Source organism: Oncorhynchus masou, chromosome 25, assembly GCF_036934945.1.
Source record: "Oncorhynchus masou masou isolate Uvic2021 chromosome 25, UVic_Omas_1.1, whole genome shotgun sequence".
Taxonomy (NCBI): Eukaryota; Metazoa; Chordata; class Actinopteri; order Salmoniformes; family Salmonidae; genus Oncorhynchus; species Oncorhynchus masou.
The window spans coordinates 38514278-38530570 of NC_088236.1; the positions used below are offsets into that span (position 1 = coordinate 38514278).

Here is a 16293-nt window from a genome sequence, read left to right on the forward strand (position 1 = left end):
AGTCAATGATTTTAAAGTACTTTATACAGTGCATTCGGAAAGTATTCAGACCCCTTGACTTTTTCCACATTTTGTTATGTTACAGCCTTATTCTAAAATGGATTGAGTTGTTTTTCCCCCTTATCAATCTAGACACAATACCCCATAATGACAAAGAAAAAGTTTTTTTTAAATTTGTTTTGCACATTTATAAATAAATAAAATAGAATTAAATATCACATTTACGTAATTATTCAGACCCTTTACTTAGTACTTTGTTGAAGCACCTTTGCAGCGATTACAGCTTTGAGTCTTCTTGGGCACACCTGTATTTAGGGAGTTTCTCCCATTCCTCTCGGCAGATCCTCTCATGCTCTGTCAGGTTGGATGGGGAGCGTCGCTCCACAGCTATTTTCAGGTCCCTCCAGAGATGTTCGCTTGGGTTCTAGTCCGGGATCTGGCTTGGCTACTCAAGGAAATTCAGAGACTTGTCCTGAAGCCACTCCTGCGTTGTCTTGGATGTGTGCTTAGTGTCCTTGTCCTTTTGGACGGTGATCCTTCGCCCTAGTCTGAGGTCCTCAGCACTCTGGAGCAGGTTTTCATCAAGGATCTCTCTGTACTTTGCTCCGTTCATCTTTCCTTCGATCCTGACTAGTCTCCCAGTCCGTGCCACCGAAAAACATCCCCCCCAGCATGATGTTGCCACCATCATGCTTCACCGTAGGGATGGTGTCAGGTTTCCTCCAGACGTGACACTTGACATTCAGGCCAAAGAGTTCAATCTTGGTTTCATCAGACCAGAGAATTTTGTTTCTCATGGTCTGAGATTCCTTTAAGTGCCTTTTGTGGCTTCCATCTGGCCACTCTACCATAAAGGCCTGATCGGTGGAGTGCTGCAGAGATGGTTGTCCTGGATGTTTCTCCCATCTCCACAGAGGAACTCTGGAGCCATGTCAGAGTGACCATTGGGTTCTTGGTCACCTCCCTGACCAAGGCCCTTCTCTACCAATTGCTCATTTTGGCCAGGCGGCCAGCCCTAGGAAGAGTTTTGGTGCTTCCAAACTTCTTCCATTTAAGAATGATGGAGGCCACTGTGTTCTTGGGGACCTTCAATGCGGCAGAAATGTTTTGGTACCCTTCTATAGATCTGTGTCTCGGAATTCTAGGGCCAATTCCTTCGACCTCATGGCTTGGTTTTCGTTCTGGCTGTATCGTAATAAAATTTGGAAAAAGTCAAGGGGTCTGAATACTTTCCGAATGCACTGTATATATTTCCACACCATGAAGATGGAATAATACTATGAACATGATAATGCCCTCTCAGTGTAAGAGCTGTTTGAAAATGTCAGCCTGTTTTGGTGCATGGAGTTTTGGCCTGCCTGCAGTAAATTAGTTAAAGACCAATCCTCTCTGCCAATAACAGTTATTTTCCCCCTTCCCTCTCAGACCATGCGCAGACAGTTGAAGGAAATTATTGCTTGAGAAATTGCTCTTTGCTGAGAAGCTATTTTTGTTTATTTTTGACCATTTCAATTGAAAACAATCACAGTAAAGTACTTAATTTTTACTCAGAAATGATTTGTTGTCGTAAAAAAACCGGCTGCATTGGACCTTTAAACTGATATTCTACTGTTAATGAGATGTACTTTAGTATTCGTAGGGACATCCCTTATTCAGATGCTGATAAGGCTTCCACATTTGCCAAATATTATGTGATTCAGTATTTTGTACAGTCAGCAAGTAATATTCGATGGTATGCATAACACATTAAGTTTATTGCTCCCATCTCTAAACCAAGGAGGTGTAATACAGTCATGACACTTTTAGTCGAATTTTCATCTGGGCTCAACAAACACTTCTCCATTTGCACCGGAATATGTGAAATGATTTAATGGGGAGAGGTTGCGTAGCCGAGACCGGTGAGAATTTTGCTGGATTGATACATTGACGTGAAATTCAGATGCATCGCCCTAATGGTATTAATCTGGCTGCCTGGAGATAATTCAGTTCAGCGCGAAGGCATGGCAAGGCAGCAGGGATGATGTGAGTGCACGAAGACAAATCGCTAACTGCCATTTCAACCACATTGCATATTTGCCGTCCATTTTACATTGGAAAGCATGTTTATTTTGTGTCATAATACGAATATGTATAGCCAAAATCAACATCTAGAATCGAGGTGATGAAGGCTGGCACATTTCCATCGCTATTCTTCAAGGAATGAAAACGCTCCAAGATGGTCCGCATCGCAAACGCGCTGGGTCTGGTCATATTGATGGTTGCTCTTCTCATTTTATCCTTAATAAGTTATGTGTCCATTAGAAAGGACAGCATCTTCTCTTCCACAAAAAATGACAATATGGGAGGACCACGGATAATGTTCCACGCAGGATTTCGGTGAGTAAGCTAAACCAAGATTTGGAAGCTCATCATTTTTTATTTTGATATGACGCATGTAAAAATCCTGAAATGGTCCGATAATATGTGATATATTTCATTCTGACAAGGCGCAAGCGGTACAATTTTTTTCCAACGTAATCTTTATGATTGTATATGTCTACATTGTTCTGTAGGCTATGGCATTATATGTCCAACTGTATTAGAGGAAACAGGACCTGAATAAATAATCAAAATAAATAATAATACTTCTGCAAGCGGAAGTAGCCTAACTCTAATGCAAACCCCTGCCTCAATTAATTAGCCTTACATTAAATGTTTAATGACATTTCAACTGAATCATCGACAGTAGGTATTTGCCCCCCCCCCAAATATATATCTAATATATATTGTTTATTGTTATGTGGTTATTGTGACGCGCCAGGCTATGTTTCCATGTTCCGTGCTTTTGCACTGTATGTTCATTTGGTACATTAGCTTTGGTGAGTGTTTTTTCGCGCGTTACACTTTTGCCTTTTTGCAGGAGGTTTTGACGCAGTTTGCGTCCGTCTGTTTGTTCACTCCAGCCTGAATAAAGTGTGCGCCTGTTCACAACACTCTGCTCTCCTGCATCTGACTTCGCCACCAGTATACACACACTTGACAGTCCAAGGTGCTGCTAGATGTTATTGTGCCTATACTGTTACAAGCCCACACATGAATGCATGCTATGAGTTGGCTTGGACATGCTGACAACAATGCTGACAATATGAATAGCTCTTTACTAAGGAAAACCCTTTTCTTCTCAGGTCACAGTTTGCCATGAATTTCCTGGACCCATCCTTCATCCCGTTAACCAATGCTCTGAACGAGGAGCTGCAAGGGAAACCCTCCAAATGGAAATTCAATAGGACAGCATTTTATCAGCAAAGGTATTATTATTATTATTCGGTTTAAACAGAATACTGTTTATGTGTTTAGTAGAACATTTCAGTTTATTTGTCGTTTGCAGTTGGCTACATTGCAACATTGCAATTTGTTGAAACAGCAGCTGTGAGCTGATATTTTGATCTGTTTACAACTTTTCAGGAAAGAGATCTTCCATTACATTGATGTGGCCAACAACTTCTCCCTCACCAAGAATGGTGTGCGCGTCGGCCAGCTGATGCACTTCGACTACTCCAGTCACAAGTATGTCTTCTCTATAAGCAACAACCTGAAGTCACTGCTTCCTGATGCTTCACCCATCCAGAACAAGCACTACAACGTGTGTGCCGTGGTGGGTAACAGTGGGATCCTGACTGGTAGTCATTGTGGGCCAGAGATCGACAGTGCCGACTTTATCTTCCGCTGCAACTTCGCCCCTACTGACTCCTACTACAAGGATGTGGGCCGGAAGACCAACCTCACCACCTTTAACCCCAGCATCCTGGAGAGGTACTACAACAACCTTTTGACCATCCAGGACCGCAACAACTTCTTCCTCAACCTGAAGAAGCTGGAGGGGGCCATTTTGTGGATCCCTGCATTTTTCCTCCACACCTCGGCCACCGTCACACGGACCCTGGTGGACTTCTTTGTTGAGCACAAGGGGCAGCTGAAAATCGAGCTGGCCTGGCCTGGAAACATCATGCAGGATGTCAACAAGTGAGTATGGAGAGACTGAGTTTATTGTGCCAGAGTTCTGGGAATCAGAACTGTCATTGGTGGTTTTGTTCTCACTTTCAGACACCATTGTTCCTACATACTGTACACACAAAAAATGACCCAACTGCTGGGTTGTAGGCAATGGGTCCCTTAGGTTGTTTTCTTTTAAAAGAGCAAGGTTGGGTTTTAATGCTGGGTTATTGATGCTGGGTTATTGAAATAGACTGCAGGCGTGGTTTAGTAGGGGCGTGGCTTTCAGATAGCCACCTGTGAAAGTAAATGTCATTCCTGTCAATCTGTTCTGTTATATTATTTCTGCATGTTAAGGTTGAACACTGGCAGTTTGAAGCTTTTATGAGGCTCACAGAAGGCTTACAGAGGTTTTGTGTTCCTTAAAGTCCCAGTGCAATCAAAAATGTGATATTTCCTGTATTTTATATATATTTCCACACTATGAGTTAGGAATAATACTGTGAAACTGTTGAAAAATATGATAATTTCCTTTTTGTGTAAGAGCACTTTGCAAAGACCGCCTGGTGGGATGGAGTTTTGGCCTGCCTGGTCACATCACCGGGCAGGAAATTAGTTAATAGACCAATAAGAAAGAGAGTTACAAACCGATCTGGATGGAGACGGTGGAATTCTGATAACATGGAAGGATCTTAAACAGTCGATCTCTTCCGCTTGTTCCCGAACGCGTTCCTCCACCTCCATGAGCGTAGTGTCCTCTCCTGCTGACTTCATAATTATAGGGTCAGAGAATCTGTCAGAGATATGTGGATAGGTGGCAGGGAAGTCAGGCGCAGGAGAGTCAAACGGAGTGTAAAATGGAGTCTTTGAATAATGTCCAAGTAACATGCTCCATAACACTAAATAGAAAAAATGAATATAAACAAATATGGGTACGAAGACCCGTCGCGCACCTATACAACAAACACTACACTGACAATAAACAATCTCTGACAAAAACCTGAGGGGAAACAGAGGGTTAAATACACAACAGGTAATGAATGGGATTGAAAACAGGTGTGTGGGAAGACAAGACAAAACCAATGGAAAATGAAAAATGGATCAATGATGGCTAGAAGACCGGTGACGTCGAACACCGAGCACCGCCCGAACAATGAGAGGCAACGACTTCGGTAGAAGTCGTGACAATGGCCAATTAATTAGGGCCGATTTCAAGTTTTCATAACAATCGGAAATCTGTATTTTGGGGCGCCGATTTGCCAATTTTTTTATTAGATTTTTTAAAAAATTTTTATATGCCTTTATTTAACTAGGCAAGTCAGTTAAGAACACATTCTTATTTTCAATGACGGCCTAGGTACGGTGGGTTAACTGCCTTGTTCAGGGGCAGTACAACAGATTTTCACCTTGTCAGCTCGGGGGATCCAATCTTGCAACCTTACAGTTAACTAGTCCAACGCAATAATGACCTGCCTCTCTCTCGTTGCACTCCACAAGGAGACTGCCTGTTACGCGAATGCAGTAAGCCAAGGTAAGTTGCTAGCTAGTATTAAACTTATCTCATAAAAAGCAATCAATCATAATCACTAGTTAACTACACATGGTTGATGATATTACTAGATATTATCTAGCGTGTCCTGCGTTGCATATAATCTGACTGAGCATACAAGTGTCTGACTGAGCGGTGATAGGCAGAACCAGCCGCGTAAATGTAACAGTATTGACTTTACGGCCGTCCCATCACCCCGACCTGGGCGCGAACCAGGGACGCTCTGCACACATCAACAGTCAACCTCAAAGCATTGTTACCCATCGCCCCACAAAAGCTGCGTCCCTTGCAGAGCAAGGGGAACCACTACTTCAAGGTCTCAGAGCAAGTGACGTAACCGATTGAAACACCACTGGCGCGCACCACCGCTAACTAGCTAGCCATTTCACATCGGCTACATAAACATTAATTCAAACAGCACATTCGTGAGTTTTGCCAGCAGCTCTTCGTTGTGTGTCAAGCATTGCGATGTTTATGACTTCAAGCCTAACAACTCCTGAGATGAGGCTCGTGTAACCGAAGTGAAATGGCTAGCTAGTTAGCGCGCGCTATTTGTCATAGTGTTGCTGGTTCGAGCCCAGGGTAGGAGCGAGGAGAGGGACGGAAGCTATACTGTTACACTGGCAATACTAAAGTGCCTATAAGAACATCCAATAGTCAAAGTTTAATGAAATGCAAATGGTATAGAGGGCAATAGTCCTATAATTCATACAATAACTACAACCTAAAACTTCTTACCTGGGAATATTGAAGACTCATGTTAAAAGGAACCACCAGCTTTCATATGTTCTCATGTTCTGAGGAAGGAACTGAAACGTTAGCTTTCTTACATGGCACATACTGCACTTTTACTTTCTTCTCCAACACTTTGTTTTTGCATTATTTAAACCAAATTGAACATGTTTCATTATTTACTTGAGGCTAAATTGATTTTATTGATGTATTATATTAAGTTAAAATAAGTGGTCATTCAGTATTGTGATAATTGTCATTATTTCAAATAAATAAATTGTCCGATTAATCGGTATCGGCTTTTTTGGTCCTACAATAATCGGTACCGGTATCGGTGTTGAAAAATCATAATCGGTTGACCTCTAGTTTTGTGTTTTACCCTCCCAACTCAGACCACTCCCAGACAGGCCTAGCACAATTCTTGCTAGAGTCTTTGCGAGGAAGCTTTTATTTGTATTTTATTTTTTGTTGAAAACAATCACAGTAAGGTACTTAACTGACACCTAGAAATGATTAGATATTGAGATAAAAGTGTCTGCATTGGACCTTTAAAGCTGGAGTCCTTAATGGTGAAACAGCCAAATTCGTTTGTGATATTACAACAGCAAATACGTTTTTTTTAAATTGGATGCGAGATAGAAGAGCACAATATGATTTTTGTTTTATCATGCTGTGCAACGCTCCTCCAATCTAAAAATTAAAATAAAAACATTGGTGGTGGGGTGGCCACTGGCACTGTTCCCCACTACTGCGGATTCCATCTTGAAGAACCTATGCAAGTTCCAGTGTTGAGATAGCTACCACTTTATTACAATATGTAATTAATAATGTTAATATCCAAAAATATTTAAGGAACATTTAAAATTACACTGTACAATCTTAACATGTGATACAATAGAACAGAACAAATGAACAGGCATGACATTTACTCTCATGGGTGACCAAGAATAACTATCTGAACGCTACATCCTTAATAAGCCATACCTCCTGAAAAGAATAAGGATTACATTAAAAAAAGACCTGCTGCTTTGTCAACCCATCATGAAAGAAAACCCAACTGATGGTTAAATTAACCCATGTTTGGGTAATCCTAACATCCCAACTTGTTGGGTTATTCACGCAAACCAACTGGCTGGGTCAAAATAACCCACCATGGGTTCTGTCCAATATTTACCCAGTGCTGAGTTAATCAAAATAACGAATTGGGTTATTTTTAAGAGTCTATCTAAGTAACATAATAAAAAACTCCATCAAAATCTGTCAGTTTAAGCTAGACATATCCGGAAAGTGGCCGAGCTACAGCTGTGTTTGTCAGCCCATGAGACATACAGAAGATCGATCTTTTCATGAAAACATCTGTAGCGTCCAAACAGTTTGGCTTAAGAAACTAATAGGACCCCACTATGGAAAGGGGGGGCTTTCTGTTTTGCTCTATGACACACACAAGTGTCATGGGAATTGTCTGAAGGTAACACGAATGGAAGTATGGAGGTAGTTTTGTGCCAAAAAAAGCTAAAACATTTCCTAAGCTTTCTTATATCGCTTAGATATAGGACAGACACTTCAAAACTTTATTCCTTATGATTTTTTCTGACTGTCTTTTTTGCCATCTGTCGAACACTTCATTGTCCAAAAAAAGTGTTTACTTTTCCCCCATAGATATTGGAAGACCAAGAACCTGTCCCCGAAGCGACTCAGCACTGGTATCCTCATGTACACTCTGGCCTCGGCCATGTGTGAGGAGATCCATCTGTATGGCTTCTGGCCCTTCGGCTGGGATCCCAACACAGGCAAGGAGCTGCCCTACCACTACTACGACAAGAAAGGAACCAAGTTTACCACCAAGTGGCAGGAGACCCACCAGCTGCCCAGTGAGTTTAAGCTGCTTTACAAGATGCATGGAGAAGGTGTGACCAAGCTGAGCCTTTCACACTGTTCTTAGACATTCCAGCCTGGGTGACAGTGCGTCAAGAAATTCATTTGGTGGAGCTCCAACACAGCAGCTGACCTTGCGCTCACATAACATATTTTGCGACTCGAAGCAGACAATGCATGATTTAGTAGTAAGATGTATTACTCTTTCACTCCAGAAACACACCATCATACCACCACTGCATCTTGCCTTTCAGCTTCGTCATAGGGTATGTAATTCACACTTTAGGTTGCGAGGAACATGGCACAGTATTTCAAATGTGGATTACTGGTTGATGTCATTATGATGCTGAATATATTATGTCACACTATCATAGTACTTACCATACAATATTTCACATGACATTATTTGCATTGCTATCATAATTATTGGGATAAATAGATCAATACAACACACATACATTTTATGAAAAATAATCACTATTTCCAAACGAAAGTTTTTTCCAGAATGTAGGGGTGAGGTGGGGGGCATAATTATTATTAGGCTATAGCCTTATTTCAAAGGGATTTGATTGTTCTTTTGATATCACTGCTTAGTCTCAGGGAAGGATTTAAGAGAAGGAATGTTTTTATTTTTTTTATCAGATGCAAATGCTCCCACTGAGGTGCAAGCAGACACATTGTCTAGTTTCCATCCCTTTTCAGCATACAGTGAAGTACCACAGGTGCCAGCAGACAGCCAATGGGCCCAGCCAGCACACTGCACTGCTAACTACTGTAGCAGTGAGATTTGTTTACAATGCCCCTTAATGTATATAATTGCTGCCCTATTTCGATAAAGATACTGTAGCGATAGCCACAGTCCCACTATTTCACTGAGATTCTGGTGATCGCTCTGGTAATATTTACATTTGCGAATGAATAATCTACATTCCAACACCAAGCCATAGACTGAGCTTAGTTACAGTACACTTTAAAGTATATATATTGTTGTTATCATCCCGCTTTAAGAATTTTTCTTTAGTAATTGAACAAAACATTCAGAAAAAGTGTCAGAATTTTGTTTTTAGTTTCATACGACTTCAACTCTTATCTATTTTCAAAATACCATTGAACACCATGTTGCTAAAGGGAAAAGGAATTTCACCAACCAGTCTTTACCTTGTGGGGTGCATATACCCGTAGCAGCATTTTTTTGGTTTTAGTCAAACACTGAACACAGAACTCATGTTATGACCCATGTGTCAACACAGGGTTTTGCTGCTTCCCACTACATTCACTGTGTGTACAAAACTTTAAGAACACTTTCCTAATATTGTCTCAAGGCTTACAAATCTTTCGTTAACCTGTCTCCTCCCCTTCCTCTACACTGATCTGATTGAAGTGGATTTGACAAGTGAAATCCATAAAGGATCGTAGCTTTCACCTGTTCAGTCTATGTTATGGAAAGAGAAGGTATTCATAATGTTTTGTACACTCGGTGTATACATTACTTTGACTTTTGAGACATAATCCAGAGAAGTTAAGTTTTGTTGAATAATTGTAGCACCTTGTACAAAGAGCATGATACAATATTGAATGACACTGCATGTAAGAAACTAACAAATTATTTGTGCTGATATTCTAATTTAAACAGCACCAGAAACATTGTATGAAAGCTGTTTTAAGGCAGAAATTCCTATCAAACAACTGGGACCAAAATTCTTTGTTTTACCTTTCTGACAATTAAAAAACTAATGTAACTTTATTTTTATATCTCTAGATTATATTTACTCTCCTCAACAAAGTGTTACATGAAACATATACTGTATCGAGTCAAGCTCCACTATGTTAGAGGATTGGGTATGGATTGGTACTGTAGCTTTCAGGATTTAACCATTGATGTCTGTACATTGACTTTGCTCAAACGGTACCATATGATAGCCACATGATGACTCACAGCACATGCTCACATTGGGAAGGAGGTGAGGTTGGTGAAAACACAACAAGTTGGCTGTATTTATTAGACAGAGGGTTTCGTCATAGTGTACATGTCATGCACAAGATATGGGATTGCCCTTATGAGCAGGGGTAGAAAATCTTTGGAATTTACCTTAAAACATTTTTCTTATAAGTTCAGATTTACTATGCTCATGAACCAGATTGATTATTGGTACTTTTAAAAGACAAGTTAGTCAGTATTACATCGACCATGGGTGTCATGCTCATGTATTTTAGAACAGACCGTTTTTTTTCCCATCATAGTACTGTCTGTCATTATTATGACACAAATATATGATACGAATGTGCCATTAATTTGTTAGGTAGTAGTTTACTCTTAGTCCATACCCTGGTCGCGTAGATTCGATTTTAGATTAAATTAGATTAATATTTTCACTAATGTTTATTTCTTAAAAGTAAATACACCAAAGAAAGCCCATTAAACAAGAGATACTCATTCATCTGAATGTGATGTGATTTAAAATGTTGGCTTAAGTATGGCAACCAATGTACAACAATATATTTCATTCAATTTATGTTTTTTATTTGATGTGTTGTCAAATGATTTCCTGACATAGAAAACACTTGGGTAGTTGTGTGGTATATTTGCCTTTTGTGTCTTGTCTAATGGGCTCTGTTGTTGAATTATAATGCCTCTATGAATGTCCTCCTTTAAATGCTTCCATGTACTGATCATCTCCAAAGAAAACTACAGTACTACTCACATAAATGAAGAGAATGTATGCTTCCCCACATTTCCTTAGAGCAAAATGTCCAATGTGTGTGCAGACGCGTTTGTGTTCAAAAGGAAAGGTACTAACAGAATCCCGGATTGAAAATCACCCCAAGTTTGTGCTTGCATGTATTTATTTGATAAGAACAAACTGATAAGTCATCAAAGCAGCCAGTCATTTTCATGTCAAAAGGCAATTATTGGTAAAACTGACATTAATTGTGTTTAAAATGACAGCATTTATTCTTAAGACTTAGGTTTTAATACAATTTAATATTTTCTTTCTGTCAGTACTTATGACCTCTAAACATTTTCTATACTTTCTTAAATGTGCATGACAATTTTGTTCCAGTAATAATCAAGCTTAAGTACCAAATGTGCTCTTTGTCGTATACAGTAGAACTCATGGATCCTGTAATGCACTTTGCTATCTATGTTTGTAACACAATAATAGATTTTCTCATTCATATATAAGAAATGTAACCATGACTGTGAATGAGTTGTTGCATAATCAGTTTTGGATTATATATTGTCAATTATAAATGTATGTGCCTGCATTTTCCTTCCATCGACGCCTCAATGTGTCAAATAAAAAAGGAACATACTTTTTACATACGACTCTTCTTCAAACAGGTTTGATTAGTATTTAACCATTTAGAATCACACAAAGCCTAGTCATATTACAAATATTGGCTTGAGATCTACACATGGTGCTTTCATTTACTTTTTAATCATTTTACAATGTTATAAAACTGGATTGTGTGTTATGTTGCTTGTTTCTGGTCAATAACATACATCACAAGTACAGACTGAAAATAATACTGACCAGGTTGGGAATAAATATCCAGTGCAGCAGTTATCAATCCAAAAATAAACACACATTATTACATAAGAGGATAATACACATCCTTAAAATACTGTATGGGATAATTGAACTTTTCCAATATAATAAAACTCCTATGATGCAATAGTTACACATTAGAATGAATGGTCCTTCGTTCTGAATGTAGCCAACCACATGTCCATGAAATGTGGCTGACATCCTAACAGTCACACTTCCTGCTGGTGGAGGTTTCGGCCACTTTGTTAATGACTGCGCTCCCATTGGCAGCCTCTGATACAGGCCCCTCTGTGTTCTGCTCCATGCGCCTCATCACCAGGTCCAGCAGAGTGGTCACTGCCTGGTCTACCTCATCCCCTGTGGCACTACTCGTCTCAAAATAGGGTACACTAGGGAGAAAGGGAGGGACTTATTAACCTGAACACTATACTGATTATAGTGATTATTAATGAATGGTTGAAGGCCACAACGTTCAGTTGAATTGTGATTTATTTCTAATAGGGTCATACTTATTTTAATGGTCTAATGCAGCCATTTGTAATCTTAATATCAAATCAATTCTGGGTAACAATTAAGCACATTACTGTGATTGTTTTTAATTTAAATGGTCAGAAATAAGCAAAAATATCTTCTTAGCAAAGAGAAATTTCTCAGACGGTCTGGTAGGGGGGGAAATTTCACTAGCCGTTATTGGCAGAGAGGTTTGGAACTCTCTTTCTTATTGGTCTATTAACTCATTTACCAAATCTCCATCCCACCTAAACAGGCTGAAATTTCAGCCAGTATTTTCAAACAGCTTTTACACTAAAAGGCCATTATAATAATTTTCACAATTTCACAGTATTATTCTAATCTCAGTGTGGAAATACATATAAAACACAGGAAACCACATGTTTGATTGTACTGGGCTTTTAAAGATGCTGAAGAGGCTCTATAGAGTGGATGGTAGTAGCTAACTGACTCAACCTCCTGGTGAATTAACAGAAGGAGTACAATAGTACTCCTTCTGTTTGGAGCATTCGCTCTAGATCGGTACGAATGCTTTACAGTTGTGCTAAAACTATGAACTCAAACACCCTCAGTTCATGGAGGTTCGCTGGAGAAGAGAGCCGTGCCAATGGTCAGATCACATTTCGCAGAGGTAGCAGAACTTTGTCCTGAGCAAGCAGGTATCCATCTCACTTACCAATATCTGTCCGCCAGGTCCCTGGCTTGTTTTCCTTGTACATCTCTCAGGTCTTTGAGGTCTGCTTTGGTGCCAACTAAGACTATGTCTGGACTGTCACAATAGGCATTTGCCTGTAGCTGACCTGAACAATCACAACAAGAGGTAATCAAATTCCAGTTATTGATGGATATGTAAGTTAGTATTTGTATCACAAACAGTAACCTACCCTGCTAGATTGAGATCATTTACTAAAATGCCAAATACAACGTAAAATACACTATCAATGTGGTATTGTACTTACATCCTCTACTAAATGGATGATTCAAACTGACAATAGGCTGACATTGATCTAAGTGCTTTGGGAGATACGTGTGCTGAGACATACTCATCCAGTTCCTGACATTCAGAAAACTCTGCTGATTGGTCAGATCAAACATAAGAAGGAAGCCCATTGCGTCTCTGAAGAAGGCTGTAGTGAGACTTCTGAACCTGGAATTTATACAATTACAACAATGTTCGAACACTGGTAACGTTAAGGATATGGATTATACCATTGAAAATGCTCATCTTACAATGATACAAAATTGCCTTTGAATTTCTAAATACATTATACTCCTAGAAAAACGGCAAATACCGTGAAATGTGACAGACTTGCAGAGAAGGACAGTTCCGATATCACATGTACTGTCTGCTTGTTGTGGCCTACCTCTCTTGCCCTGCTGTGTCCCAGAGCTGTAGATGCACTTTAAAAGTCTTCTCTGTTGTTCCATTAGAGCCAGTCCCCAAATACGTCTGGAGACACAAGACAGTTGTAGAAGAAGTGTCATCTCAAGAGCTGGGACCAAAGCCATGCTCTTTGGCTCTGGAATATGTTTTCAACAAATGTTCTATTTTTTATTGTGAGTTGATCCCCTACTATTCCATCCAATATTCAACATTTGGATTTGTATAACCACATTATCATTGGAAGCTGGTGTGGAGCAAGGATGACTGAACATGAATGATGTGTTTGGAAGGAATGTCATGGGCTGCACACAAGTAAAGCAGCACGACTCACCACTCTCTTTTCCCTGAAGTCTATTCCCACTGTGGTGGTGAACTTGCGGTTGAACTTGTTGTCGGTGTACCTGTAGAGGAAAGTGGTCTTCCCCACTCCAGAGTCCCCTAACGACAAGAGCTTGATCAGGTAGTCGTAATCCCAATCAGTCGTCATTGTGCAGCCTCGTGCCAAACCTGCCCGAAAATATGAAACCAAAGTACTGTAGGCTATTATAGTCACATCTTACTCGCAAATATAGCCATAACTGACATTACAGACATTACTGTGAATGGTGGTACATTCACCACACTTACAATTAATACAGCAACAATTAATACAGCGGAATTACTATTACTTTGCCAGGACTTCAGAAAATTGAATACAGGTCTCCCAGAAGACATTGCTGGCTTGATTCGTGCCCTTAACTAATATACTTTGAAACTGTCATACAGATATAGGCTATTGTAAATTTCATTGTAAGTACTGTAAATATAGCCAGTATACTACAAAGTGCCCTAAAAGGATTGAACAAAGAGGCAAATATTGGCCTAACACACAGCTGAAATTCCCAGTCAGTGGGTTCATGATCACAGGGGCTTCGTAGACCGTCACAACTCGAGTCATTAAAAGCCGATCAGAGCAGAGCAGGCACATGACTCGACCCAGCTTTCACATGAGCGGTCAAGTGGCTGTCCTGTGTGAGCTGCAGGAAAGCTCTAAACATGTGGCTTCTATTCATTGTCTACATACAGTACACTCTCAAATGGTACAGAGACAGAATACAAAGAGGGCAGAAAGAGCTTGGGCTCCTGTAGCTCATTCAGTTACACCGGTAACTCTTTATTTGAGTAATAGCATGACAAAGCATCTTGTAGTATGTGTATGACGATCAAGTGGAAGAAAATATCAAAAGGGATGTTGACATTTTCACATCATTACCGTCACGGACTTCAATCGATCCATTATTGTGTTGGGAACAGTCTAAAAGCACAACCTTGTAGTTTATTTAAAATGTTTTATTTCCAATCATACTTGGAAATGGCCTGTCTCAGATTCCTTAGGCACTGAAAAAGGAATGAGATGCCAAAATGAAATGCTGACTCATTTCCAGTGTGGATTATCAATATGATATTTCTGCTCAGTTGTCTGGTGTCTTTATTGAAAGATGAGCAAAAGTAGGCCTGATTAAATTCTTTCAATGGCATGTGTCTGTGATGCCCGAAATATTTAAGACATTGGACAATATTTATTTTGTATGCAGAGAATGTGCAAGTTATCCATAGAACAAACTAATCTGTATGCATATTCTCTTGAAGATAAATGTCCATTGTGCACATAAGGAACGTCTCAAAATGCTTTTTCAGCAAATGTAGGCCAACTATAATGCCCCCGAAAATACAGTGTGACAGACAATATAATGCCTGATGAAATGCCTGGAGATGAGTAAACCAATATGCCACTCAATGATGCTGCTACAAAATGCATGAACTTCACTCTACCAAGATTGGAGAAAAACAATAAATAAATTCAATCTTACCGATTTAGCCAGAGGTACTGCCAACTTCCATTCAGGGAGCTCAACCAGTCCTTGGCAAACACATAGCTATTGCCTGAACCTTTCCCCCTCTCACATGCTATAAGGGAGGAGTTTCCAGCTAAAAAAATAACCACAGAGTGCAGTGTTCACAGACCTTGTGTTTTCTGGTATTTCTCAGGGGGGAAAAAAGCTCTTTAATAACTGGATTGCGGCCCTGTCTACAAATAATGTGTGCTTATGTGGATTTCAATGGAACTCAGCAAACTGGGAGCTTTGTAAACACCTCTAAAAGTCAATTCTCCCTCTTATTCCTCTGGAATCTCAACAAGTTGGCTAATACTCTAAACTGAGTTTTTCCCTTTCTAATGCGTTAGGACATCATCTTGAGGTCAACTTGTGGGGAGGCATGTGGGGGTAACTTCTATTGTGTCACACACCGTTTCTACATCATTTTTATACCAGGTCTAGACTACATACTAAAAGTCAGTGGACACCTGCTCATTGAACATCTCGTTCCAAAATCATGGGCATTAATATGGAGTTGGTCCCCCCCTTTACTGCTATAACAGCCTCCACTCTTTTGGGAATGCTTTCCACTAGATGTTGGAGCATTTCTGTGGGGACTTCCATTCAGCCACAAGATGTTGGAGCATTAGTGAGGTCGGACACTGATGTTGGGCGATGAGGCCCGCAGTCGGGGTTCCAATTCATCCCAAAGGTGTTTGATGGGGTTGAGGTCAGGGCTCTGTGCAGGCCAGTCAAATTCTTCCATGCTGATCTCGACAAACTATTTCTGTATGGACTTCGCTTTGTGCACGGGGTCATTTTCATGCTGAAACAGGAAAGGGCCTTCCCCAAACTGTTGCCACA

General features: G+C 40.1%; 2 protein-coding genes across 3 annotated transcripts; one reads left to right on the forward strand and one right to left on the reverse strand.

The window, feature by feature from the left end:
• The first annotated feature begins 1771 nt into the window (after positions 1–1771).
• On the forward strand, positions 1772–11449 carry LOC135514293 (alpha-N-acetylneuraminate alpha-2,8-sialyltransferase ST8SIA3-like). The gene is made up of 4 exons (XM_064937671.1): positions 1772–2376; positions 3165–3287; positions 3445–4002; positions 7913–11449. The coding sequence occupies exons 1-4, from the start codon at positions 2216–2218 to the stop codon at positions 8193–8195; spliced, it is 1125 nt and encodes a 374-aa protein (XP_064793743.1). The 5' UTR covers positions 1772–2215; the 3' UTR covers positions 8196–11449.
• LOC135514294 (ras-related protein Rab-27B-like) lies at positions 11429–15504 on the reverse strand. Of its 2 annotated transcripts, none has more exons than XM_064937672.1 (6): positions 15424–15504; positions 13905–14106; positions 13554–13639; positions 13233–13336; positions 12866–12989; positions 11429–12068 (listed from the first exon to the last, which is right to left on the reverse strand). In XM_064937672.1, exons 2-6 carry the CDS (start codon positions 14058–14060, stop codon positions 11882–11884), a joined length of 657 nt encoding a protein of 218 aa, XP_064793744.1. In that variant the 5' UTR covers positions 14061–14106; positions 15424–15504; the 3' UTR covers positions 11429–11881. The 2 variants fall into 2 exon arrangements, with proteins under 2 accessions (XP_064793744.1, XP_064793745.1); XM_064937673.1 differs by having other exon boundaries at positions 13905–14080; positions 15424–15474.
• Between the last annotated feature and the right edge of the window lie 789 nt (positions 15505–16293).

Coding starts and splice junctions, on each gene's coding strand:
- LOC135514294 (XM_064937672.1), bottom strand. CDS start 14,060: ATGACGACTGATTGGGATTACGACTACCTGATCAAGCTCTTGTCGTTA. Junction 13,640..13,904: donor ACTTCAGGGAAAAGAGAGTG/GTGAGTCGTGCT, acceptor TTGTGTCTCCAG/ACGTATTTGGGGACTGGCTC. Junction 13,337..13,553: donor GACACAGCAGGGCAAGAGAG/GTAGGCCACAAC, acceptor TATAAATTCCAG/GTTCAGAAGTCTCACTACAG.
- LOC135514293 (XM_064937671.1), top strand. CDS start 2,216: ATGGTCCGCATCGCAAACGCGCTGGGTCTGGTCATATTGATGGTTGCT. Junction 2,377..3,164: donor ATGTTCCACGCAGGATTTCG/GTGAGTAAGCTA, acceptor TTTTCTTCTCAG/GTCACAGTTTGCCATGAATT. Junction 3,288..3,444: donor ACAGCATTTTATCAGCAAAG/GTATTATTATTA, acceptor ACAACTTTTCAG/GAAAGAGATCTTCCATTACA.